Genomic DNA, 27,539 nt, shown 5'->3' on the forward strand with positions numbered 1-27,539 from the left:
CTACTTCACGGTCAGGGCGGCTAGGATCTGGAACCAGCTTCCAAGAGAAGTGGTGCAGGCTCCTACCCTGGGGGCATTTAAGAGGAGGTTAGATGAACATCTTGCTGCGGTCGTTTGACCCAAGTACTCTTTCCTGCCATGGCAGGGGGTTGGACTAGATGATCTGCTCAGGTCTCTTCCGACCCTAGAAACTATGAAACTATAATGTAATAGCTGAGTTGTGCTGCCAACGAACAATTGTTTGAGTTCCAGCAGAATCATGGAGCAGTTATAGGAGATGCTCAACATGTTCTCTTTTCTGATAAATACTCAATTATTACTGTTCTTAAGATAAATGAAGATGTGCATTGTCTTAAACAGTTTATTCTAGAAATGCAGATGGGTGCGATAAGGTATTAAAATCTGGTTTAGACCCTAAAATCAAATCTTGGCAGAGTCTTTCTGTCCATTAACACTGTCTACAGTGAACATTATGGAGGCAAGGTAATAGAAATCTGTTTATTGATTGGGGCTGTAGTTGAAGAAAGGCATAATTGCCACCCTAAATTTAATCTTATAGATACTTGTTGGATGCCAAAGTTCTGCCTTAAGTACTAACGTCTTCCTGGAACTGTTGAAGTGAACTCAAAAAGTTTAACTTGAGATTAGACCACACACTTATAGGTGTCAGTTTTAAAAAAATTAAAACTTTTTTCCTCTTTGGATGGTCATTTATCTGTATATAACCGATTGGAAATTTGTGATGAATCTATAGAGTCTTCTTTTGAATGTGCTGTAGAAAACTGTTTATGTCAAAGTATGGTTGAATAAAAAAACGGAGAACGATAAAAAAAATGTAGAGCAATAATGAATAAAAGATTATTTATTTGAAACACAGAGTATGAATATATTTCAAAGCTTTTGTTATATATACAGATAAGTTTGGAAAGAAACTTATATCTCTTACTTACTAGAAATTAGGCTGGGGGAAGGGGGAGGCCTTTTATAGATTACAATACAAGCAGCATATTCAAGCAGGAAATCCCTACTTTGTAATGCTGAAAAACACACAAGTCATATTTTTGAAGATTTATAGTCAAATTCCTTATTTAATCCTCCAGTATGCATAGGTCAAAGATGGATGAAATTGCTTCCATTTGCTGTTTCAGGAAAAATAAAGGGAGTAATCTGTGAACACATAATTAATTCTACTGAAGTTACTTTTTGGGGGGAGCACAGTCATACCACTTCTGCACACTTCTGCCAAGGCATCTATGTCCTGATCTAGGATAAAGAGTGAACATAGGGTATTCACAATGCCACTTGTGACATAGCCGGTACCGGAGCCTAATTGACCATATTAAAGCATTCTTCCCAAATGAATGTATGAACCCACTATGCTCTGGTCCATTCTTTTTTCCTCCTAAAAGTTTCTTTCTTTGTTCCCATTAGTATGAGCAACACTAGCAGTGCTAAGGTAGCCATTTAATGAGTTAGTAGCAAAGGATGCATCGTGAGGTGGTTTTGCTCCCTAAAGATGATTTTGAGCAATTGATGGGCATGTCCAGATGAGCACGCATGTGTAGTTTGCAGCACTGCAAACTGCAGGCACCACACATGCAAGGTTTGCCACACTGATGATTTGCAGCGTGGCAGGGTTTTTTGACACCAGGAGATTCTGGTGTCAAAAAAAACCATGCCTGAAAAAAGCAGGGCAATGAGGCACCTGAAACCAGAGCTATGCTCCAGTTGCTAGACAGGCTCCACGTGCCAGATCACTGCTGCAGGAGCCCTGGGAGGCCCCCAGGACCTCAGCTAAGGCTTCTGGAGCCTGCTCCAGTACTGGCCCCAGCCTCCCCTATCCCACCTCGGGCACCCTGCTACACGGCAGACCACGCACGCATGGGCGTTCCCCAGGGACAAGTAGCAGCTGTGTAACAATGTGCCTCTGCTATTTGTCCCTGAAAATGCACGTACACGCTCATCTGGATGCACCCAGTGGGATTTTCAAAACTTCGTAGGCTTTTGGAAGCTTTACTAGGCACCTTCATCTTTCATCTGATTCCCATTAAACATTTGTCATGAATGGTTAAAATAGCAGTAGCTCTTGAGGCCTTTTTTATTTTTACGTGCTCTGTAGTGAAAGTTTCTCCTATGGCATTAGCAAAATTTAGGGGCTCAGAGTGAAAACTGGTGTAGCTAAATGTCAACATTGCAACAGATATCATTACTGGTATAGAAAGACAAACCAATTATACTGCTTTAAAAGGAAGGGAGAGAATTTACCATGGTTCAGCTGTTTTGTTTGTCTGCTCTGTCATGTAGTAAGTCGAACTGAAACCACAGTACTTGACTACGTGTTTCATTCAAGGATAATTCATTGAGATGTAGTTTCACTTATTGCAGTGTGGGAGCAGACGGACAAAGTAATTACAATGGATCAGCAGACATGTACTTATAGGTGGCAAGTCCTGCCCTACTTCTGAGGGGGCAGTTGGAGGCACCTTTCATTTTGAATCGAAGGAAAAAATCCAAGATTTGAAACAAAATTGTGATACTTTTTCATGACTATGACCAGGCTATTGTCTTTACCCACTGTTTTACTTAGGAGATCTCCAGTCACCCATGTTTAACTAGGTGATACCACAATCTGGAGCTGTTTCAAGAAACCAGTTAAACAGTACTGGGACCTTCCCTCCTGTTCTCACATTTATAGCATTTTCTCAGTAAAAGTAGCCTGTCAATTATCTTCTCAGAAAAGTGGACAAAGAAATCGATTAAAAAAAAAGAAATCGGGCAACTAATTTATGCCTTTCAAACTTCAATAACAAATTGCACAAAACTAAAGAGTCTTTCTATAATAATCTAAGTCATTGTGAAATCTAGCTCTTCTAGAAAGCAAGTACTTCAGGAAGTGACATGACAGCTGCAAAATAGGTATCTGAGCATTGCTGCACCCCATGACTTTGAAAAAGTAGTTAAATCTCTTGGTGTGTGCCCTGGAATCAATTATTTCTCAACATGAGCATTTGAGGTTGGAGGAAGAGCATTAGCATTTTCTTCATGCTGCATCTTCAGACAGCCCCAAAAGAATAACGTGCACACTGCCAGATTACCAGCATCCAAATGATTGTCTTCATTGTCCTCCTGTTATGTTATCTTCATCTTATTGGAAGCTGCAAAACAGAAATGAGTAGTCTTCTGTTTAAGGGACCATGTAAGAAACAGCCTTGTGCATGTAGGGTCACGAAACAGGTTTAATGAGAAGATGTCCAAATGATTTGTTGTAGTTACCTTATTTCCTTCAGAATTTTTTATGTAATTATGGTAAAACCACTATCCACATTTGTCACAATTTTGACCCAAGCAACAAAAGTGTTTATTATACTTAGTCATACACACATAATGAAGAACAGGGTCTTGAATTAAGCAATGAAATGATGAATGGAATTGTTTCCACAGCATGAACATAAAGAGATATAATCTAGCTAAGGCTGATTTCTGCTTCATCACTCCAACAGGAAAATAGCTATGTTGCTGAAGTCTTTCAGCTTAGCCTCTATTATTTGCAGTGGCGCTTGACAGTTATGGAGTTGGAATTCAATTTCTTTCATCTAAAGCAGGTGTGTCTAAAAACCACTCTGCCATTTCTATATAACGCATGAAGATTGTTGGCTCCCTGCCTATAAGCTTTTCAGTGCACTTATCCCATTTTCATACTGCTGAGTTTGTCCGTGAATATCATCTCAGTTTAAGTACATGAGTGAATCTTCCTGACCTCAGAATAAGATAATAGGTAACGGATAATGTGGAAAGCTTTATTTTATGCTAAAACATACATTCAGGAACCCCTTTTGAAGGACAGTTTTATAGAAATCCACATTACGCAGCATGTAAAGATTTTGCCATAAATTTATTATTCAGTACTAGGGAAGGTGCTCCTTAATTTTGCTGTATCTGTATTTGATATGACATATTAACCTTGATATTAGCATCATTTATCCAAATGTGACCTCTATGTTTGACTTTAAAATACTGTAACTTAGGTTCTGATGGCGATGCATATGTTTGCTTGGGTTTATTTAAGAGATAGTTTGTGCTATGTTTATTTTTAAAGGACTTACAAAATGTCTGCTGGCTTAGTTGGAGTGGGACTGTGACTTTACATGAAAAAATAATGTAAGCATATAGCAATGCTACTTGAAATGATCTTACAGAATTACTACATGAGGTCAGATATTAAAAAAAATAAAGAGATATTTAAGTGTAAAATGCTACAAGGGCCCTTTCTACAATCCTTAGGCAAAAATGTCCCTGAAGGCAGTTGGAATATTAATTTAGTAATACTGAATAGGGAGGGAAATACTAAGTATTATTATTACAGTCTTGTTTGCAATCACACCAAGTGTGTTCTGGAAGAACTTGGCAGCTAATGTCAAAACAATTCTACCATCAGGGAAATGTGTTTCCTTTTGCCAGGCTGATATGATCATCGATAGGTGACAAACAGATGTATTATAGTTTGTATATCATTAATGTTCTACAGTCCCTTGTAGGCCTTAGGCAGAATGTATAAGAGAGAAATTGTTTCCGTCTTCGTAGAAGAAGCTTGTCGATGCTCCAAAGAAAGACCAGAATTAACCCTTTGCAAGTTTCCTTTCTTAGTATAGCTGGAGGAGATTTAGAAAGAGTGTTCAAGCATATCCACTCTTTTACAGATTGTCCCCATTTTATTTATCAAGTGATTTTGATGAATATTTTAATGTTTAACCCCACACTTTTTCTGGCTTGTATGCTCAACAATGGTGACTTATTGAAAGTGGGTTTTAATTAAGTCATATACAGGTACATGAAGGGCAAGATATAGCGTGTGTCATATCTGATAAGTGCATACTTTGCTTACCTGTATAATACAGTGCCAATCGCAGTGCATTACCTGTTGCTTACATTGTAACAAACATTGCCTGCATATCAGTTAAATGCATGAACTGTTTAAGTGCTACGAATAAACTCTCGGCTTCACTTTCTACCTTGAACTAAAAGTGTATTTCATGAACTACGTAATTTGTGAAACTGGCTAGAAGCAGCTCTGATCTGAATAGATCCTGTCAGTATCAAGGCTGCTCCTACAAGCGTAAGGTTCTCAGGGAAGCAAGGTAACAAGCCTTAATGAGGTGTGAAACACATAGATAGCATAGTGGCTTCCTGTAGTTAATGAGCACCTTATGTTCAGGTTACACTGTATATTCTATACACTTTGCATTGTTTGCCTTGAATTCTGGTATGTTCATATTCCAGGTAAGCTTTTTTTAGTCTGGGGGCTGTACATTTAAACTGTACTATTGACATTAAGGTCATTGGCTGTAATGAAGTATTCTACAAGTACCAGAAATTGTTTACAGAATATGTTCTATTGCATTTTCAGGGCATCACCAAAATCAATAGCGTATTTAATCTTTTGAATCTGTTCACTGGATTCATTTTTAGAGAATGAATAGCCTGTTGCTATTCATATAAAAAGGTGAATTCAAATGTCAGGCTGTATCTGTCTCAAGACTTGCCTTTTATATTACTATTATTTTCAGAAGTGGGTTAGACTATTTAGCAGCTAAATCCCTTTGAATAAATGTTCAAATGTTTCAGCAGACTGACAAATGCAATATGCTAATATAGAAACTGGCACTTGGGAACTGCAAGGTGGACCTAAACACAGTTGATCCAAACACAGTTTGGTTAACTTTAATTGTCTTACCAAAGCCTGTTATTGTAACTTCTTAAAAAAGACCATGGTAAAAACCCATGTGAGCTAGAGAGTTTGGAAGTAGTAAACTTCTATTTTTCCATAAAGCTGTCCCTGTAACAAAATACAAATAGGCTAGTGATTATCTTGGTGCCCCGTTACTCAGTTTTAGCAAGTCTTCATTAACTTTGTTGCCATCCACAACGATTGTAGGATACATTGCTAATTTTGTTTGGGCATCATAGTTTTAAAAGCTAGCAGAAGCTTTGTTTTCATGCTTCATGTCCAAACCTGTTAAACTATTCAAATTCAAGTATATTTCAAATTCAAATATACAGAGGTTTATAAGAGAGTGATTACTGTTCTAGCAAGTTCATTATCCCTCTGAGGAATGCTTTTGGCAGACTTCTTTTAGCTGAACTCCAACACAGAGTAAACCAAAAATGTCAGAAAATGAATTGCAAATCACTTGGCAATATAAACATGAAAACTGAAACTAATGTGTCAGATAATTTCATGAAGTGATTCAACCAGGATTGCTCATAGTATAAGAGGTTTCTGTAGGTATGAACTACAGGAAAAAGAAGCACCTTGATTTGAAGAATATCCTGGTCTTCCTAATCTCTTGGCTACAGAAAATTTGTATACACCTTTTGCTTATGGAAACAGATTCTTTTACCAAAGATTTTGCAGAATTATCTCTCCTCCAGCCTTGTTTTCATGGTTTCATATCCGAAAAGAAATGTTTCAATACTACTAACCTTTTGTATGACTACCTCTAATGAACAATCAGACTAGTGACTGGTTTTGAGTGAGGCAAGTCAATTTTCTAAGCAGGATACCTTGTGATAACTTTATATTTCCTACTTCGCTTTCTTTTGTTGGAGGCAAGAAAGGAGATTGAATTAGATGCAGAGGTGTGTCTCTGGAACCTCTTCAAGCAGCTGATGCTGTTTAAAGAGGCTGTCTAGCTGCAACATAATCAAGATGTGACAGACTTTATATGCCAATATTATTCTATCATTTACAGTATTTGAAACTGCATACCAGAAACATAGCAAAGCTTGGATTACAATTTACAAAGCAAAGCATAGGAGTTACAACTAGGAAGGGGCACAAAACCCAGGAAGGAAAGGATCTATGAATATATTAGAAGCTATGGAAGAAAAAAAAAGCATAGCATCATTACCTAACAGAGGAGAGCAAATAACAGATGACATAGTAAGGCTGAAATGTTTAATGCTGTTTCTGCTTCAGTCTTTACAGAAAAGGTTAATTATGACCAGATGTTTAACATGATAAAAATTAACAACAAGGGGATAGTCACACCGACTAGAGCAGGGAAAGAAGGCAATATTTAGATATGTTAGATGCAGGGCTTGTCTACAGGGGGAGTTTGTGAGCAATAAGCTATAGGATGAATTTACAGTCCAATAGCTACTCCACACTAACTCTCCCTATGGATATTCTTAGTGTATATTAAGGCTCTCTTTATGTGAAGTAGCTTATTTAAGTCATCAGGATCTGATTAAATTAACCCTAAAATACTTTAAAAAAACCAAACTGAAGCAGTTTCTGAAACATCAGTGATTATCTTAAAGAACTTGAGAAGTATGTGAAGGACCATTCAGACCAACATAGTAACTTTCTTTAAAGATAGGAAAAATAAGGGTCAGAAAATAATAAGACCAGAGAACTATAGGAAAGTAGGGCTAGAAAGGACCTTACTAGGGCATCTAGTCCAGCCTCTGCTTAAGGCAGAATAGTCCCTGACTAGTTGACTTAAAATCCAGTCAGGCTAAAATAAATGATTAAATAATCTATTTATAAATCCTTGGAGGATAATAAGCTGATAGGAAACATCCAACATAGAATTATTTTTATAAACAGATAATTTCATATATCTTGACTTTAACACGGCATTATTCAATGTGAGATTCTTATAAGCAAAATGGAAAAAAATGCTCTCTGGATAGAATATCATAGTGTCCTTTCAATATGTAAAAGGTTGTTTTCTATTTCCACTGAGGGTAGGAGAAGAAATAAGAAGTTTACAGCAAAGGACATTTAGGTTAAGTATTCAGAATAAAAGTGTAGTTAACGAGTGGAATAACTTGTCTAGTGAAGCTTTGGAAACCCCATCTTTGGAGGCCTTTAGGAATAGGTTAAAGTGACATCTCTTAGGATTATTTAGTTATAACTGATTCTGCTGCAGAGCCGGGGATGAACTAGGCAACCTCTTGAAGACCCTTCTACATGTATATGTTCTCTAAGAACACATATTCTTATGTGCACTATTTATATAAGCCTAAAGCTAATAAGTCAGCTTATATTTATTGACTATTTGTATAAAGCTGGGTTTCAAAAAAGAAGGCTTTCTTTACTCCTTTGGTTTCTTGAGAACTCAGTATGATCTGGGCAGTTTACAATAGACTCCAACGAATCATCCATGAACAGCTCTAACTCATCAACTTTTGTATCAGGACTGTTACAGTAGTAGTGGGAATCAGTCCGTCTTGCAAAACACTAGAATTGTGCTGAACGAGGCATCGGAAAGTGCGGTTGGAGAACCTGATTCTTGAGTGACAGTCTCTTCCACATTTGAAGTTCTTATCAAACAACCCTGAATGTGGTGCAGGGTTCTTCCTGAGGTTTCTTCTTTCCTCTACCTGTTGGGCGCTGTGGAGTGAAGGCTTCTTCAAAAGCCTCCATTCTATGCTTGATAGAACGTTTCCAAGCACTTTGATCTTCAGCAGTCTTCTTCCAGTCATTTGGCTTGATGTCCATTGCCTTCATTTCCCTCTTGCAAGCATCTTTGAACTGGAGATAAGGAGGGCCACATGGTCTTGTTCCTGTAAAGAGTTTTCCATACAAAAGATCCTTAGGTAAATAGCTATCATCCATTGTCCACATACGATCAAGACATCAAAGTCAATGCCAGCTGAGAAGAGAATGGATGTTCGGCTTGTTGGCACATTCCAGGACAATGTGGACAGCTTTGTCCTTCCAGGAAATTCCTAGGCTGCGGCAAAGGCAAGTGGAAGTTGTTGAGATGTTTTCTGTGAGCAGAGTATATGGTCCAGTATTCCAAAAGGATGCTGATGATACAAGCATGACATACTTTGACCTTCATCTTAACAGTAAGTTTGTTGTTGTTTCATGCTCATTTGCTCAGCACACTTATGATACCTGATGCTTTGCTAATATGGTCATTCAGTTCAGCCACAAGTGATAGAGAGGTTGTTGGTAACAATGGAGGTAATGTATGCAACTTTACTTACAATATCCAGTTTGTTTTCAACTATTGTGATCGCTGGAGGTAAATCACTGTTATGACCCATAATGTCTACTTGATGCTGATTGTAAGACCAAACTCTTGACAGGCATGAGTGACTGATGAAACTTTGAAGGACACTCTCTGTCGGAGTGGATTATGCTGAGGAGTTTTAGTAGGCAGCCAATCTTTCTGATAATCGGCAGAGGCCAGGACAAAGGAGATTATTCATTTGTCTGTCTTCTGGGCTTCACTCCTAGACTGATTGCTGAATAGGGTTAAAAATCCCAGTCTATCCTATCATGGAGCAGATGTCAGTTCCACATCCTTTTAGCAGCATTTCCTCTGTCAGGGGTGAGACTAGTACCCTCTCTGTCTGAAGCCATTGACACCCTGAAGGTTGCCATGTTATTTAACTGCTGGCCAGCACTTGGCCAGGTAGTACTGTGTACTGTAAATTTCTGTAACAGGGGAACCTGACCTGACCTTTTATAAGCACCGAATTCATGAGCAACAAGTTAATATTATTGCAGTATAGATTAGAAGGCTGTCTCAGAAACTTGAAAAGGAATGGCGAGGAGGAAGACTGCAAATTATAGAATTACTGGGGAATCCCATGTGATTACAGGCACTGCTCATGGTTTTGTGCTTGTGGATATAAAATAATATTTACAGATTTTTTTGGAAATGTTTATTGTAACTTCTGTTTTACCCAATGTTTATCTGCTGTGTATAATTCATTTGGGGGAAAACTGGGAGCTCAGTATTTGATTTGATGTGTCATGAAATGCAGCAAAGGTACATTTCATTTGTGAACTGACATGTATCACACTGCACACTCACAAGTACAACAACATCCTGAAGACAAGCTGATAAACTTGTTTTGCTATCTCAGAAAGTTAACTCTGGCTCTGCTAAGATAATTCACTTTGTCTGCAGGTGTTTGCATTCAATCATTTTATGTCTAGCTTGACTTTCATATAATGTTAAAGTCTAACTTTTTATATTAAACAAAGCATTTGAGAAAACACAAACCATATTTTCCCAGGCTGCAGTTGACTTGTTTAATAGATCTAAGGTGTCCAGAAAATTTCAACGAGCCTGACTCCTGTGATCTAGACCTACTGCATTTCAGTGCCACTGTAGAAATTGTACTTTTATATGAAAATGTAGCTGTCAACAAAATGTACAGTTAAACTGAATTCTGAGTATAGAGATGTAACAAAGTACTTTCCTCTTTTTAAAGTCTAGAGACCCTGACCTAGCACCTAAGTTCAATTTTTAGGCATATCTGGTAAAGAATCAGTGGTTCCTTTAAAGAGGTCAGTTGCAAAGGACTTATAGCATGGTTGCCTCTGAAAAAGGAAGAAGAAATTCAAGAAGAAAGGTTCTGGAGCCCTGCAGACTACGTTGGTGAGAGGCCATGTTTTGGGGTTGTTTTGTAAGTCATACGTCTGAAGAGTAAAATTAAAAGTAGGGCTTGCATGGATTGTGGGTGTGGTGTTTGTTTTTCCTGAGCTGAGGGAGACAGGCCAGCAGCCTGCAGGAAATAAGAGATGCAGATAGGCATTTGGCCCCTAGAACTAAGGGGAAATTAAGCCAGCTACAGAAAAAGAGAGGCAGAAGGGATAGCTGTTATGAAGAGATAGGATAGACTCCACTCTATGCCTTGCAGTGTCAACATAGCAGAAATAATAGGAACAGCATTATCATATCCAACCAACCTCCTGCAAATCCTGGAGAGCCAACAAAAGTGGGAGCAGGCATAGTTTGCCACTCCAAAAGGGTGGTGGGCACCCCAACATGAAAGATTCATGAAACAATTAGACCAAAAGTGTTTAAGGAGTGGGGTGGTTCAAGGGCACCTTGGCCTTTTGGTGAAACAGGGATGCCTTTCTGAATCTACAGCAACTAAACATCAATACATCTGGAAGGAGAGGAGCGTCCTACCCTTGGTGGTCAGTAGACTGGGAAGGGAATGCTGCATCTTTGTGCACAGACCCTGCTGATTTGAGGAAAAGGCAAGAGTATATCAACATGACAAAATAGGGACTCTGGACCATATAACATGCCTTGGGTTTGAGCAAAGTTCGGGGAAGGGGAAGGTATGTAACAAATTGTCTTCCCCTTTAATGGGTGTGGGGATAGGCCTGGTTTACATAATTTGGGAGGGAATGGCATGGCTCCTATAAAAGCTCATGAGTGCTCAGGTGGAAGGGAGCTGAGGGAAGGAATATAGCTGATCTTGGAGTAGGAGGGTGACACGCGTAGAAAAAAGCCTCTGGACTCTGCTTTAGTTTGGTGTTACTCTGAGCTGTGTATCTGAAAAATAAAAACTGTGCCCCAAAGGAACCATGCCTGAGCAGACATCCTTAGTCCTCGTAGGGTTAGTATTTCTGGGACATGAGGGGTGAGGGCAGGCCAGAAATCTACCAGACATTTAGCTTTCTTTATAATATTTTCATAACTATAGACCTCTTCCTTGAATATTACAAGATCTGGTTAATGCATTGTCCCATAAAACAATGTTGACTTCTACCATTTTACTAGTTGAATTCAGTATTTTGAACGTACATCTTACCTTCTTTCCACATGTTACCCCAGTATAGCCACTTCTACAGGCACAAACATTTGGTCTTATGCATCTGCTTCCAAACAGGCACTTCTGCTCACAAAGTGCTGCAAAGAAAAGATCACATTATTTAAAAATACACTTGTTGTAAGAAACATAATTAGGTTGGGAATACTTGGTTGATTTTTCAAATAATATGACAAAGCGAATTATGATTCAAGCTCTGTATTTTCATATGCACGGGGGAAGGGGCTATGAATGTATTCTGGCATTAAGAATTATTTATCATAGGATTTTTCCATTCTTATTTCCATTTGTGTTTATCATTTTTCTCGCCTCTCTTTGTCCTAATCTCAGTAATGATGAGGCTAGAGAAGATGGTGCCAAAACAGTCAGTTAATCACAGTGGGAAACGGATCAGCATAAGGCCTATTTTTCAAAGCCAGGATGAATTGTAGGCTGTAATGGTTGGGGTCAGATTTGTGCCAAAACTGCTTTTTTTTCTTGTTCCAATAGAAATAAAATGGCAGTTGCTAAAAAAATAAATAAATAAAAAATATCTTTTCTTGAGTTGAGATGAAAAGATGTGTTAAGTATTTACTCCCAAAGGCTATGTTACTGCAATATTTTAAAAGGGGAGGAGGAAACAGGGCTATGCAGTTTCATGAATTGCATATTGTGAACTCTGTAAACCTGGATATAAGGACATATAATTTCCAGCTTTTAAAGAATCAGTGACTGGCAATCTATTCCAAGTTAAAACATAACAGTAGTTTTCCAATTTGATGGGTTACAGTATAGGTGTTCTTCACTTTTATGATCTATTTTAATCATAGCAGCACCTGCTTAAATATATTCACCTAATAAAACAATCAATCAATGTTTTCTTAAAGTAAAAGTGAATTACCAACTTCTAGCCAGTTTTTCATTCTAATTAGCAGTGTATGCTCTTATGACATTGTTTTGGCATGGAAAAAAGAGAACAGCCAATTTATAAGGCACTAATCCAAGAAGAACACACGTCGTATTATTTTAATTAAACTTCCTGAGTTAAACTTTCTAAAAGATATTCCAAAATACTCTGTTCTAGTTGCTAGGAGTGGAACTGAATGTTTTGGAAACCAGTTAGACATAATTCTACAGGTGAATGCATATACACATAGTTTCATGTTTCCTTCTGGCGGAGACCTATAGAAAGTCACTCTGCACACACCGTGAAAAGGGAAGTGAAAATTAAGGACACACCAATCTATCTAGATTCTCATACCATCTTCATTACCATTTTATCCAAGCAAAATACTCCATTTTGCAGTTAATATATTTATAACTGCCAGATAGACTGCCGTATAAAACTCAATATATCTACTTAAGAAAGTTCAAGTAAATCAGCACTCCAAGAATTTTAACCCACTCTTCTGGAGAGTCAGGCCAAGGCTTTCAAAGTATATTGGTTAAGGTTACCAGTTGTAGCTGTGTTGGCCTAAGAGCACAGGCAGACATGGTTCTTTCGGTAAACACGATATCTTTTATTAGACCAACTAAAATAGTTGGAAAAATTCTTCTTTGCAAGCTTTCACATACAAACACCCTTCTTCAGGAAGAGGAAGCCTCACAGTTGTTTTCTGCAGACACAGCCCCTGACTACTGAGACTTCCACCCAGGTTGTGGTCCGGCTCTTCAGGCACCGCAGTCCGCATGTCCCTGCCAGGGACAGCCAGATGTGGGAGGGCTTGTGGTGTGAGAGGTGCCTCCTGGTAGATCCTCTCAGGAATCAGGGAAGGGAGCTTCAGGAGGAGGTAGATAAGCTCAGCAGCATATTTGAGCAAGAGACCTTCGCAGATCCAAGGCACAAAAGGGTGCCTGCATGTGTGTGGAAGGGCTGCTCCAATGTGCTGTAATCACAGTGCATCGGGTTACAGCATGCTAATTAGCCTGCTCCAGCAGCTTCCGTGTCTCATGTATCAGTGTTCCCACGCTTCAAAATGGCATTGAATGAGCTTTAGTTAAAGTGCCCCGGCTGCCTTTTTGAAGTGCAGGGTTGCTGATATAGAGCTGCTGCAGGTGCTTTAATTAGAGAGGCTCATGGAGGCAGTTTAATTTAAAGTGCCTCCCTTCCCCTGGAGCCTGTGTAAAAATGCCCAAAGAGACCTCCAGCATCATGGAAGAGTACCAGCCAGACAAAGCACTGGAAGCCACAAAAGACACAGATAGTGTGGAAATCAGAAGCTGCCAGCTTGTCACCTCTGGCAACAGACAGCACTCCTCTTCTGAACTTGCAGCTGTTTAGCTAGTGAACAAGTACAAAGCTCTGGCATTAAGTGAGAAGGAGCCCACTCTAGTGGCAGGAAAAGTGCAAGCCATGCTCCTGTAATGGTGGGGTGGGAAAGGGGAGAACTGAGCCTACTGCTTCCTAGGAGAGGCAATGTGTGGTGGTGGTTGGTGACTCCCTCCTGCAGGGTGCAGAGGGATCTACCTGCCTGCCTAACCTCTTGGCTTGGAAGTTGTGCTGCCTGCCAGGAACCTGTTTCTGAGATATCACAGAAAAGTTGCCAAGATACATCCAGCACATCCTATATTATGTTTCCATGTGGGCACTAATGCCAGGGGTGTCCTAGAGCAGATCTAAAATGACTACATGGCTGTGGTCAAAATGGTGAAGGTGCCAGGGGCCCTGGCGGTTTTCTCATCAATCCTGTCAGTCAAGGATAAAGCTCGAGCTAGAAACAGACACATCTGGGAAATCAACACATCGCTGTGTAGATGGTGTCACCAGCAGAGCTTTGGCTTCTTTGACCATGCGTAGTGCTCCAAGAGGATGGACTTCTAGGAAGGGCTGGGGTCCACCTGATGACGAGAAGGAAACGTGCCTTCGCATACTGGCTTGCTAACCTGGTAAGGGGAGCATTAAACTAGGTTCACCAGGGGATAGAGACAAAAGTCCAGAGGTAAGTAAACAGTCAAGGGGTCTGGTTAAAATGTAATAAGGGGAATCAGAAGCCTAAGCAATTTTCTCAGGGAGAAGACAGAACAATCAATTAGATACCTGAAGTATTTATTAAAGCAAGAAGCCTGGCAAACAAACAGGAAGAATTGGAGGTCCTAGTACAATCACAGAATTATGATCCAATTGGAATCCCAGTGGGACAGTTCACATGACTGGAGCAAGATCATGGATCATGTTCAGGAAAGATAGGCAAAGGAAAAAGTGGGGAGGGGAGGAGGTGCTGCCCTGTATATATATAGGATGTTCATATGTTCTGAGCCACAGTACGAAGTGGAAGGTATGCCTATGGAAAGCCTCTGGGTAAAAGGTCAGAGGGGAGAGCAGCAATGGGGATGTCATGGTGGGCATCTGTTACCTGTCACCAAAACAGAAAAAGAAGGTGGACAATGCCTTCTTTAAACAACTGAAAGACATTTCCAAATTTCAGGACTTGGTTCTCAAGGGTGACTTTAACTATCAGAGCATCTGCTAAGAGAGTAACACAGCAGTCCCAGGAAGCCAGAACATTCTTGAAGTGTGTTGGGGATAACTTTTAGATACAGATGGTAGACAGACCAACTAGGGAGGAAGCCATTCTTGACTTACTGCTCACAAACAGGGAGGAATTGGTTGAGAATGTGAAGGTGGAAGATAACTTGGGTGACAATGACTATAAAATGCTACTGTGAACAGAAAGGAACAAGGTGATCAGGAACAGCCAACATATATTCATCAACAGCCAGTAGTGGATGTGATATAATTTGACTTTAGCAAGGCTTTTGGCATTATTTCCCACAACATCTTCATTAACAAGTTAAGGCAATACAGACTAGATTAAAGAACTCTAACATGTATCATCATGCTCAATGAATAGTCATCAGCAATGGTACTGTGTCTAATCGGGAAGAGGTATCAGGTGGGGTTCCCCAGGTGTCTGTCCCAGGTCCAGGATTGTTCAACAGCTTCATGAATGATTTTGATGATGGGATTGAGTGCACACTTGGCAAATTTAAGGATGATACCAAGTTAGGTGGAATTGCAGATACTCTGGAGGGTAGGACTAGGATCCAGAATGACCTGAACAAACTGGATAAATGGTCCACAATCAATCAAATGATTTAGCAAGGTCGAGTGCAAGGTCTTGCTCTTCAAATGAGATAATTGGATGCATAAATACAAACTGGAGGATGACTAGTCAGGCTTCAGTACTGTAAAGAAAGACCTAGTGCTTAAGTTGAATATGAACCAACATTGTACTCTTACTGCAAAAAGGTCAACAGCATTCTGGATAGTATTAACAGGAATTTCACTTGCAAATCAATGGATGTGATTCTTCTGCTGTTTTCAGAAGTGGTGAGGCCTCACCTGGAACACTTGCCCCACACTTGCCTGGGAAAAAAGATTTATGAAGGATGACTTGCAGAACTAGGGTTATTTTAGTTTGGACAAGAGAAGATTAAGGGTGGGATTTGATAATGGTCTTCAAATACCTTAAAAGTGATTATAGAGAAAATGGCAATAGGATTTTCTTTGTGGCCTCAGGCGGCAGGATTAAGAACAATTGCCTCAAGATGGGTTAAAACTTAGGAGGAACTTTCTGACTATGAGGATGGTTAAGCATTGGAGTTAGATACCTAGAGAAATTGTGGAATCTCTATCCTTGGAAGTTTTCAGGAGTAGGTTGAACAGCCACTTGCATAGATGGTTTAGTCATGGGTGATCCTGCCTTAAGCAGGGAGCTGAACTAGATGACCTAGTAAAGTCCATTCCAGTCCTACTTTCATATTTATCTATAATTCTATCATAAGTTGACATGTTATTACAAGAGTTGGTCAGGAAATTGTTGATGATACATCTTTTGTCAGAAAATGCCATCTAGCTTCTGGGCCTGGGTCTGAACTGGGTAGAAAAAGAATGAAAAATCTAGTTCAGGATTGTGCACCTTCAGACAGCTGCTCCCGTGGGGGTTGCACGCCATGTGGGCTGCACTAGCTTAAGCTACAGTCCCCCAGGGGCACACACTGTGCAGGTTCCCTGGCCTCACCCTTAGCTCCCTGGTGTAGTGTGACCTCCCACTGCACCACGTTGCATGGGTAACCTAGGGCCACAGACTTCTGTGGCAGGCTTCACAGTGCCACCCCAGCCCCCTAAACCTGGGGAAGAAAGTGGAATCCAAAGGAGGGAGATTGAAGCTAAAGTGTTGCAACCAAAGTGATGGGGGGAGTGGTGGCCAGGTGGGACCTCTGAGGCTATAAACTAACCCCCTGTAGGTTGCCAGTTAGACAACCCTGGTCTAATTTACAAATATCAGAAGTGACTGCTGCAATCAACAGCCTCTGGCTATTCTGAGATCCTACACCTACCCTATGCAATGCCTACCCATTATCAGGAAGGAAAACTATGAATGGGGTAACTGCATGTGATGTGAGTGATACTAAGGCAGTGGAATGGTGAGAAGCAACAGAAAACTCATTTCATAGATTCATAGATTGTTAGGGGCTGGAAGGGACCTTGCAGATCATCAGGTCTAGCCCCCTCCCCAACTCTATGCAGGAAGACAGCTGGGGCTTAGGTGACCCCAGCAAGGTGACTATCTAGTCTCATCTTGAAAACTTCCAGGGTAGATGAATGCACCACCTCTGGAGGGAGTTTAGTCCACAGTTTGGACACCCTGACTGCGAAGGAGTTTTTCCTGGTATTAAGCCTGAAGTGGCTTTCCAGGAGTTTGTACCCTTTGGTCCTGGTCTTCTCCTAGTGAACAGTTGTTCACTGAGCTCCTGATGCACTCCTCTGATATAGTGGTAAGCCGCTATCAAGTCCCCTCTCAACCTTCTCTTCTTTAGGCTAAAGAGGCCCTGGTCCTTCAGCCTTTCTTTGTATGGCTAGCCTTACAAGTCCCTAATCATATGGGTGTCTCTTTTCTGGATTCTCTCAAGTTTTTCTATGTCCTTATTGAAGTGCGTCACCCAGAACTGGACACAGTACTCCAATTGTGGTCTCACGAGTGCTGAGTACAGCGGGAGTATCACTTCCTTACCTTTACATGAGATGCATTGGTTGATGCATGTTGTTTGCCCTGCTGAGCACTGCCTCACACTGATGGCTCATATTCATACCAGTGGATATATGTAGTGGGTTCAGGGGAGTGCTCGTGCACCCCTGACAGCACTGGTGCACCCTCTGTCAGGCCATGCTCCCCGCTTGGGTGATGGGCAGGGGGGCAGGTGGGAGCACCAGTGCCCCCCCTGTGAGCATTGGCCAGAATGAAACGGTGGATGAAGTGGCTGTGGCACTCCCAGAAATGGCCATGACCAGTTCTGGGAGCTCCACGGCCCCTTTCAGTGAGTGTGATTGGCCGTGGGGGACCCCTCCCCCTCCCAATCAGTGAGATGGCCCTGAGGGGACCCCCCCCAGCTGACTGGTCACTGCAGGGGGGGCACATGCCTCCCCCCCCGACTCAGAGGGCACCAGTCTCCCATGATTCATACAATGGTCAATCATTACCTGTAGGCCCCTTTTGGCTGTGGTGCAAGCCAAGCTGTCACTGGTGAGCCTGTATATATGTTGATGGTGTTTGCCCCCAGATCGACCACTTTATACTTGGAAGTGTTAAACTTCATCTGGTTCCAGTCTGCCTAACTCTTGAGCCTGTCCAGGCCCACCTGTATCTGCTACCTATGTTCTGACGTGACCACACTGCCCCATAACTTGGTGTCATCTGCGAACTTGGTAGTGAGCTTTTCACTCTCCCATCCAAATAATTGATAAAGATGTTGAAAAGCACCAGTCCAAGCACAGACTCCTGAAGGACACCCATATGTCTTGGGAGGTGTAAAATCAAACCAAACAAGGAGCTGTTCTCTATGGTGGTGGGGATCAGAGAGCCTAGCAGACCTTCCTCTATCTCTAATTTCTTTGATTCTCAGACGATTCCAGAAAGAGAAAAAAAAAGTAAAAAGTAATATTGAAATGGGCAAACTATGTCCCTTCGCTCCCCATGGTACTGCAAAAAGACAAGCACGTGGTTAGGGAAAAAGTTAAAATATTTCAAAAGAAAATTGGAATTGAAATCACAGAGGATAATAACAGAACCAAAGACCAAATGAATATTTCATAAATGTATTTACAAGGGATGCTAAGCCACTAAACACTAAAAATGACACAGACCGTGTATGTGTTATCCTGTACACTCAGTGAGGAAAATCATTTAATAAGCCAAGCTTATGTTAAAATTATAATCAATAAATGCGCAGTACAAAAAGGGATTTATCCCCACGTGTTAAAAGAACAGAACTGTAATTTGCATGCAAATGACAATCTTTGAGGGGTCTTTTTAAAGATTGAAAGGGTTACACAGAAAATGTAGAAGCAAGCATGTCTAAGACACCATTCAGAGCGAGGGAGTGAACAAGAATGCTCAGGAAATTATAAGGCTATAAGCTTGACACTTATAACATGCAAATAAAGAGAAGATATTCTGAAGGGCAAATGAGAATCCAGTATGTGTTCAATAATATTAGAACAGCAGATAACAGCCTGAATTTTAATGCTGAGGATCTCTCATGACTATAACTTTTTTATATTTTATAATTAATTTTTAGGCTCGGGTTATAATTCTACTTTCTGATCTATGAACACAGGCTCCTGTGCCTATAGAAAAACCCTTTGACTTCACTGGCACTCTGATTTGGCATGAATTTGCCAGCGTGAATCAGATTGTAGGACTGGACCTTCATTGTTTTGATTTAGTGATCCTTCCCAGTACCTAAAAAGAGGGAGAGAGGTGTCTGTGTGAGCACACAAAAGAGGAGGCTAGAGGCAGCCAGAAAGTGCTTAGAAGGGGTCTCAAATCTAAATAATTGGAAGAAAGCAAAAATGGCCAGATGTGGTGGTCAAATAATTTAGCTTATAGAACTTTTAGAACACTTTTGGTTATTAAATAAGAGTGCCAGGTAGAAAATGCTTATGGATTTAGCATGGAAATGCATTTTTAGCCTTGACTATGAAGCTGCTACTAATATTTCTGTGGTTAGGTCATTCTGAACACTTGAAACAACTTATCTTTCAACTTGACTTTCTGAAAGGTAATTTCCCTAGGCCTGCAATAAGGTTTGAAATGCAACCATTAATCCTTAATACCGTCAAGATTATAGATATCTATGCACCTTATTTGTTGTAAATGACTTCTTTTATCGATCTTCTCTCAGCAGCTATTCTATTCAGCTACAGATGACTGGGGAAGAACACTACTTTGTTGACTGACCTTTTTATTTAAAGCCTAATAGAACAGGAGCGCTGTATCACTGTATTTCATTCATTGCTATTGAAACACAGGATTCTCTTTCCAAGCTTTATCCTTGATAAATTCTGTGATATACTGGTACTCACTAACTGGTAAAACTGAAGAGAAGATGGTGGGTGCAGTGGTCTGATTATACCATAAAACATTGCTAAATTCAGTGCCATGGTTGCACGAGAAGTGAAATACTTCTTTTTTGCTTGTATCATAACATTCTTATAGTACTAATCAGCAGAACTGTTTCATGATGTATAAACCAATTAATCTGTTACATTTACAGCTGGTTACAGCATGAGGTATTCCTCTTTGTTGAAGTATTTTCAATACATGAAGCAGATAAAATCACTCAGATTTAGACTGAGCTAATTGTCATTGCAGCAGCACTGAGGTTGTTCTTTGGTTGTGTTTCAGCTGGCATTGCTTGATGAAATGCTATGATCTATATTAATGTTCCTCTTCTCAGGTGAAACCCAGCAAAGCAGGTTTGGAGCCATTATTAGTGTTTTTAATTATTGAAATTAATTGCCAGGTCTCTAAAGCTGGTATATGCCACACTTTATATTTTTGAGTTTTAGGGAAGACTGAGAAGCCCATGACATGGCATCTCTAACTACACTGATATTTCAAAAGGTCTTTCTGAAGATTCAGTTTGGCTTTAGCCTTGGGTGAGACTGCACTGCTCATGTTAATCTCTCTCTGCAGGGGGAGTTCAATCAGGAAACCAGAATCAGGTAACATTTTAGGTCTGGTAGCTGACTTTTATGCCTTTGACCATGACGTGTTGTTGGCCTTCCCCCTCCATCTGCTCAGGAACCTGGGGTGGGATTTTTATGGAGAGTGCTCTGCTTTCTCTTTTTCCTCTAATTGAGAATAGAGAAAATACTGAGAAGATGGCTGTGCTTGTATGAGCAGAAAAAGGGCAGGCAGTCCAAGTGCTAAGCAAAATATCTAGAAAGCTTGTAGGTTTAAATTCTGAAAGGCTTGAACAAAGCAGCTTTGAACAGAGGAGCCAAATGCATCCTTGATATGATTCCAGTGGTTTCAATAGTTGTGCAGTGCCTCAATTTGGCCCATAGTATGCATGGCTGCCTGGTGCTAGGAAAAGGGCCAGAGTAATACCAGTGTAATAACATAGGGTAGAGTGGTAACCAGTGTTTAGTTCCAGTTCTTGACCTTACCATTAGCAACTTGGCAGTGCCAGCAGCTACAGAGGTGGACATTTCTGTGGGCACTTGGGCAAGCTTGTCATGTTCATGTGTGCATTTTTTTTTGTATAGAATCCTGGATATTCGTGAATGTATTCCTGTATTCACAATACCGAAATCCAGTCTGCTTTTACTGGGTTTCACTTCTGTGGGAAAAAAGCTTTTTATACCTAACATCTGAGAGAGAAAGAGAGAGAGAGATGATTTTCTGGTTCCACTGCCTTATCCCTGATGCACTGCTGAACACCGTAGAGCAACGGTATAATCAGGTACAGACATTACAGTTTTATCGGTATAAGTGATCAGGGTATCACTTGTATGGGTAAGTTATACCCATAACAGAACAGAAGTTTGGCGCACATAGATTGGTTTAAAAATGGCAGAACCGGGTTTAAGATTTCCCCCACCACCACCCCAGTCCTGCACCCACCAAAGGGTGAATGCGTGTTCTGTTTACTACCGATCTAAGCTACGTCACATACAGAAAACTGCATAATTTAGATTGATTTTGCCCTCTTTTTTTGAATGTCTGTACCTAGACTCTAAGACCCAACCATCTACTCTCCCACAATAGTCTGCTTTTTTTTTTGAATAGCAAAATTCCATATTCTTAGTGGTCAACATTTAGATTTGCTCTGAGACCTGGAAGCAAAGCGCCAGCAATTTTTGGACAAAAAGCTGATTAAATTGTCCATCTCATTGAAAAACACTGGGATAAAATAGTAAAAGCAGAGTGAATGTCAAGTATACTGATTTGGAACTGTTTTCAAAGGGCCTGATTAAATAAAGGGAAAGAAATTGCCTCGGCTGTTCAACTTGTATGTCTGTTGTAAAACAGCAGAAACTGCTAAAAAAATATTGAGTCTTGTTAGTCTCTCACAGTGAGGAGCTGGCTTTATTTATACACCTAATGAGCTAAACCAGAAATGTGTCATCAAATAATAACAATTTTGAAAAAAAATTCAGAAAAAAAAAAAGAAAAAAGAACCAATATACATTTGGAACAAAGCAATAGTTATAAAACTGCTGGGACTTGACTGGAACAGAAAGAATACTTAATTAAGCAGTGCAAGAAAAGGAGTGACCTTTAAAGGGGGCGATGTGCTGATATTTTACTTAGACCCTCAAATTTATACTGTCCTTCTACTTCAGTGTTAGCAACATGCATGAATTAGAAAGAAACACTAGCTACAATAAGTGTTCTTCCCTTCCAAGTGCTGCAATCCCATCACATCTGGAAATTTCCCCATCTCACGAGCACTCTGAATGTGCGATGTTTGGAGCCACGAGGTTATTAAAACAGAACTTTTAAAATCTAGTTTTAAAATGCATGTTCTGTTTTCACATCATTCCACATGGAGAGGGAGAACAGAATGGTTGGTTTTTTCTTGTGTCTAGCTCCTTCTTTTTTCACTTTATTTTGGTGGCACAGTAAAGGGCCAAAGAGGCATGTACACTGTCTTTTTTTATATGTATTTGTGGCTATATGGTCAGTTCTCTTCTTTTTAAACAAACAAGCCAAACACAGTGATGTCATCCTTTTAAGTAATTGAGGGCCCTCCTTCGCCTTTTCTACTTGAAATCAATAAGGTACTGAACTGCACAAATAAGGGAGGCAAAAACCCGGTGCTAAGTATTTAATAATTACCTTGTTCATGGACAATAGAAAATACCTGCAGTACATTTATTGCCTGTATCTGTATCCCAGCATGGTTGGCTATAACACTGCTATAATTAAAGAAGTACTTACGAGTCTGGCATAGCAGTCCTGTCCAGCCTTCAGTGCACTCACAGATGTTTGGACCTATACATTCTCCACCATGCAGACACTTCTCCAGACATGCAGCTAAACAGAACAACCAAAAAGCAGACAAATGAGAAGGCCTACCTGATCCCTTATCCCAAGCCTGGAGTATGACTTGCTGGAATTTGTTTCCTCTGTTCATTTTCAGGACTCAAAAGAAGCTAATGTGCATTCTTCACAAGGTAATTAGCATTGTGGATTTTGGTGATATTAAATTCTTTCCAAGTCAGACTGGCTCTCTCAGTCTGCCTGGCTGTCTGCTGGAGGCACCATTAGCCCTTGTGTCCCACTCACTCATAAATTATTTTCTATTAAATCAATTGCATACTTATGTTTGCCTACAAATGAATAGGATATGGAGTTCAGCTGTATCACTGTTTAAAGTTTGCCACTGACATTTTAATTTATATATAGAAAGACTTCTAAGAGTTGGCATGAAAAGTGTAGGGGGGTCTGTCTGAAACTTCATGCAGACTCTCAGAAGGAATGATCAGTTCTCTACTTTAAGACCAGTGGTGAAGTTTACATCATGCTGATTCTCAGGCCACCCTCACCACCAGGACTCAAGGGGTGAAAAGCCAGTATAGTAATGTTTTGCATGCAGAGTGTCATCTTGATAGGAAATTTATTCACCTTATCTGCCAACATCATCATAATGAATAACCATGTAATGAAATATATTCTCTGAAACATTTTAAAATCAGAATATATTTTTAAAGTATTTTTCCCCATGTAAACTGCAGTTACATGTAATACAACAGAGTGTAAGAACACATCAGTAACCAGAATTATTCACTGAAATGTATCTGATGACCTTGAGCGTATAAAGCTTTACTACAGGCTTTAAATAGTAAAGTATTTTGAAATATATGGCATTTCTCAGTAAACTATAACAGAATATGTATAGCTGTTAAAACATAAAGTTTGCTTCAGGTTTAATACCATAAAAAGAATTTCCATAAAAATATGCATAACAAACAGCTGCATGGGATAGGGCTTGAATTTCCCCCCCACACCTTTTCTTGCAAGCATTGAATGTTTATAGCATTTTGCATGACCTGTACATAAAACTGTTTTCTCCTCACACTGCTGAAGCAGCAAAATAAAGTCTAGCCACTATATAGTTTTCTAATGTTAAAAAAGGATTGCAAATTATGCTGACTACCCTAACTAGCAAACAATATTGTGTTTGATGGGAGGCAGAGATACTTACGTTTATGACATCTCTTGCCTCTCCAACCAGATGGACAGTCACAGACATCTGGACTTATACATTTCCCTCCATTCATGCACATGGGATTGCAGACACCTGCAGGTACATTTCAAATGAAGAACTGGGTATGAGGAAATAATGTGCAGACGGACTTGACTTCAGGACTTATTTACATCATTTCATAAGGTTAAGTTGGTTGTAATTAAAAACAAAAAGTAATTTGGATGTAAAAGTGTGAAACTCAGGGGCTTGATAGCTCCTGTAAATCCTTGTAGAATCTGCTGAACTCTGTTATGTAGAAAACCTTTCAAGGAGCCTTCAATAAGAGTAGCCTCACCAGAGAAATGAGAGAGGCATTAATTACAGTGATTCTCGAAAAAGCAAACAAGAAATCTTCTGTGGCAGCTGTAGACAGACCAATACTACTTGTTCCTGTTGGCTGCCAAATTCTTGTTTAAGCTTTCACCTCCTGATTGGAAAACATGTTCTCAGACATATATCTGGATCAGAGAGGACTTGCACAGAACAGATTAGCTTCTCACAATTTCAGGCAAATTTTTGCATTTTATCAATCAAGGCTAAAGACAAGATAAGTCTATAGTCCCATTTGTTTTGATATATGGTAGTGCTGTACAACAGTGTTAAAATATTTAGTTTTTCACTAGATTTATTCATGCGATAAAGACATGAGATGCATCTTTATCTGGGCTGCAGTCAGCATAAACTGGATAACTTTGTCACTCTTTTTAATTAGGAGATTTTTCAGTTCCTCCTATGCCCTGCACTTACTGCCTTTGTTCTGGAACTTCCAGGAACCACATACAAACACCTTGCCTGTTCAAGCCTGGACGGCACCGAGGTATATGAATACTATTGAACTTAAGTCCTAAAGGCAGGATTCCAAAAAGAACTTGGGCACCTGGATACCTAGAACTGCTCCAGTCTTGGCAGGGCTGAGCATCTCAGCCCTCAGCTCATGCCTAAGCTGAGCTGGGTTCCAGAAAATAGGTGTTCCTTTTCCTAAATGTCTGATGGCCCCCAAACCTGAGAGGCATTCTCAGAGTGCGCCAACCACACTCTGAGGGGATGCATGTTGTGAATGGTGTCCCCACAAAATGCATGTTCAAATGCACATTTTCTTTTAGTTAAAAGATGGTTGGCAGGTCATTCTTGTTACGTAATAGCTTAATATTTAAAGCATTTATCCAGGAGGTAGAAGACTCAGGTTCAGTTTCCTCCACAGCCTAAGGGTTTCAAAACCACTTTTCCTAGGAGGACGTATACCCCAGGGTTAGGGACAGACATTCAAAATGCCTCAGCCTGAATTGTTTCAATCTTTGCAGGTTAGTTTAACCTGCAGAGATTAAACCAATTTGCAAGTGGATAGACATTCACTTTTGAATCAGGAAATGCATACACATACCTGCTGTGGCTTCAGTTAGAAGGCAGGAGATGCTAGAGCAGCCCTCCCTTCCCTTTTATAGTGCTGAGCTGGGGGTGTAGCCAGGCCCTGGCATGATGCTCTTGTTAGGGAGGGGTATAAACCCCCACCCTCCCTGCACTATTCCAGGCTTTTCCCTACTTGCTGCTCAAGGTGCAGGAGTGTTGCCAGATCCTGCATCTATTGATGATACCAAGCTTTTCAATCTCCCTCTCCCTGCTTCTTTATACTGTCTGCAAATCAGGTCATTTCTAACATCTTTCTCTGTCCCCTTTTGAAGACTGACAAATTATAACCAGCAGGTTGCTTGTCAGAACAAAGTTTATCAGCCCATCAAGCCCTACAAAAGAAAACATCTCTCACATTATTTTCAAGCTCTTTTTATCTGCAGGATGCATTTGCATTTGCAAGCCACTAGCTGTCTGCCTTTATTCTAGTGAAATTGGAGACCCACACAGACACTTCTCAGAATTAGCTAGTATGGGGGTGGGGGCATAGCCAGATGCTGGGTCCCTGTTCTGGGGTCCCTGCCATGGAAGAGCAGCAGGAGGGGGGAATCCCTGCTTGTGCAGCCATTGGGGGGGGGGAGGGGGAAAGCCTGGCAGCTGCTGCAGTCCCTCAACCGGCCAGAGCAGTGATAGTGCTCTGGCTAGGAAGAAGAGGAGCGGGGCCAATCCTGCTCTATTCCAGAAGACAGCCCAGTCCAGCCCAGGGCTGTGAAATGTATGGGATGCTGGGGAATTCTGCTTTAACTTAAACCAGGAAAGAGTCTCGGGCAGACATTGCATAAACTGGTTTGACTCAAATCAATTAAGTCTGATACTGCATTCAACCAGGTTTATCTCAAACTGGTTTCAGCCATTTTCAAACTGGTTTATATGCACTGAATTTATGTTGTGTTACAGGTTTAAACAAGTTTCTGATCACTTAAACCAGTTTATGCGCAACTTCTGTCCCTAGCCCATAGGTGTGCCCTAACCATCACATTATAGGTTGTTGTGAATGGGGTCAGTCTGCAGCCCCACTTGCCCCTGTGCATAAAGGAATATAAGATTCATTAGGTCTTAGGGAGACCTCAGTCAAAACGAGAGCACAAGAAGGAGCCTGACTGTCTAGTCCAGTGATAAGGACTGTGAGGCAGAGACCCAGGATTCCAGACCCTGATGCCATGACTGTTTCTGTACTGTATTCAATGACTGTTTAATCCTAAATGCTTAAATGTTTCTAAGAGTATGGACTGAAACCAAGTAGTCTCTTCGGCAGCAGCATATGGATGCAGCTGGGAGCCCAGGGCACAGTGGTGATTTCTGGTTGCTGTCATGATCGAGCAGCTCCCTCCCCGCCCCCCCAAGTTGGCACCTGGGATGGTTGCCCCATTTGCCCTGACCTAGTTATACCACTGCTTCTAGGAGATGTGGGCTTGGACCCTCTCTGATAGACTAGATAATTAAATGTTGTTCACCAAGTGCTCCAATCAGAAGAGTATTAGGGGGATCTTTCCTTCTTCCCACAGCCATGTTTTAAAAGAAAAGTGGGCCTGCTCAGTTCTTTGGAAGATTTGGCACGTGTGTCTCCCTGCAGTTCTGAGTAAGGGATCTAAGTCCAAAGGAGGGGGGTGTATTTCAAACATACCTTTATCCTCACCATTTCCTTATTGACTAGCTTTAGGTAGCTGCATCTAGTGGCAGCATTCTTTAGTTCTTAGAACACATGTGTACATGCTGATGGGGCTGGATGGGGTATGAGGAAGCTCCAGCCCCAGACAGCCCCTTTGCAGCACATTTAGCTGGGTCAGAGCAGCCCTCAGCTGGCAGGCTGACCCTCTCCCCCCACCCTCCGCCTGCCCCCTCCCGGCAAAGACTTCTTTGACCTGGCTCAGTGTGCTGGTCTTTGGCACACATTCAAATACAGCACCCAGGAGCAATAAACTCTGGTGTGATGTAATGGGAGTTTATTCATTCATTTTGATTTCACATGTAGATGCACCCAGTGAGCTGCATGTTTCATATATCATCGCTGGATGTTAATT

The 27,539-nt window shown here is 40.7% G+C and overlaps 1 protein-coding gene across 1 annotated transcript in view; it reads right to left on the reverse strand.

The window, feature by feature from the left end:
• Positions 1-844: 844 nt before the first annotated feature.
• Positions 845-27,539, reverse strand: part of LOC109323076 (von Willebrand factor D and EGF domain-containing protein-like) — a 333,209-nt gene continuing 306,514 nt past the window's right edge. Inside the window, exons 27-30 of the mRNA XM_019554480.1 lie at positions 24,070-24,165; positions 22,803-22,898; positions 11,575-11,672; positions 845-3,155 (exon numbers count right to left, since the gene is read on the reverse strand). Coding sequence (XP_019410025.1) covers positions 3,141-3,155; positions 11,575-11,672; positions 22,803-22,898; positions 24,070-24,165 — 305 coding nt within the window. The 3' untranslated portion in view covers positions 845-3,140. The remainder of the gene's footprint in view (positions 3,156-11,574; positions 11,673-22,802; positions 22,899-24,069; positions 24,166-27,539) is intronic.

The sequence above is a fragment of the Crocodylus porosus genome, unplaced genomic scaffold (assembly GCF_001723895.1).
Source record: "Crocodylus porosus isolate Cpor-Errol unplaced genomic scaffold, CroPor_comp1, whole genome shotgun sequence".
In the NCBI taxonomy this organism is placed as follows: Eukaryota; Metazoa; Chordata; order Crocodylia; family Crocodylidae; genus Crocodylus; species Crocodylus porosus.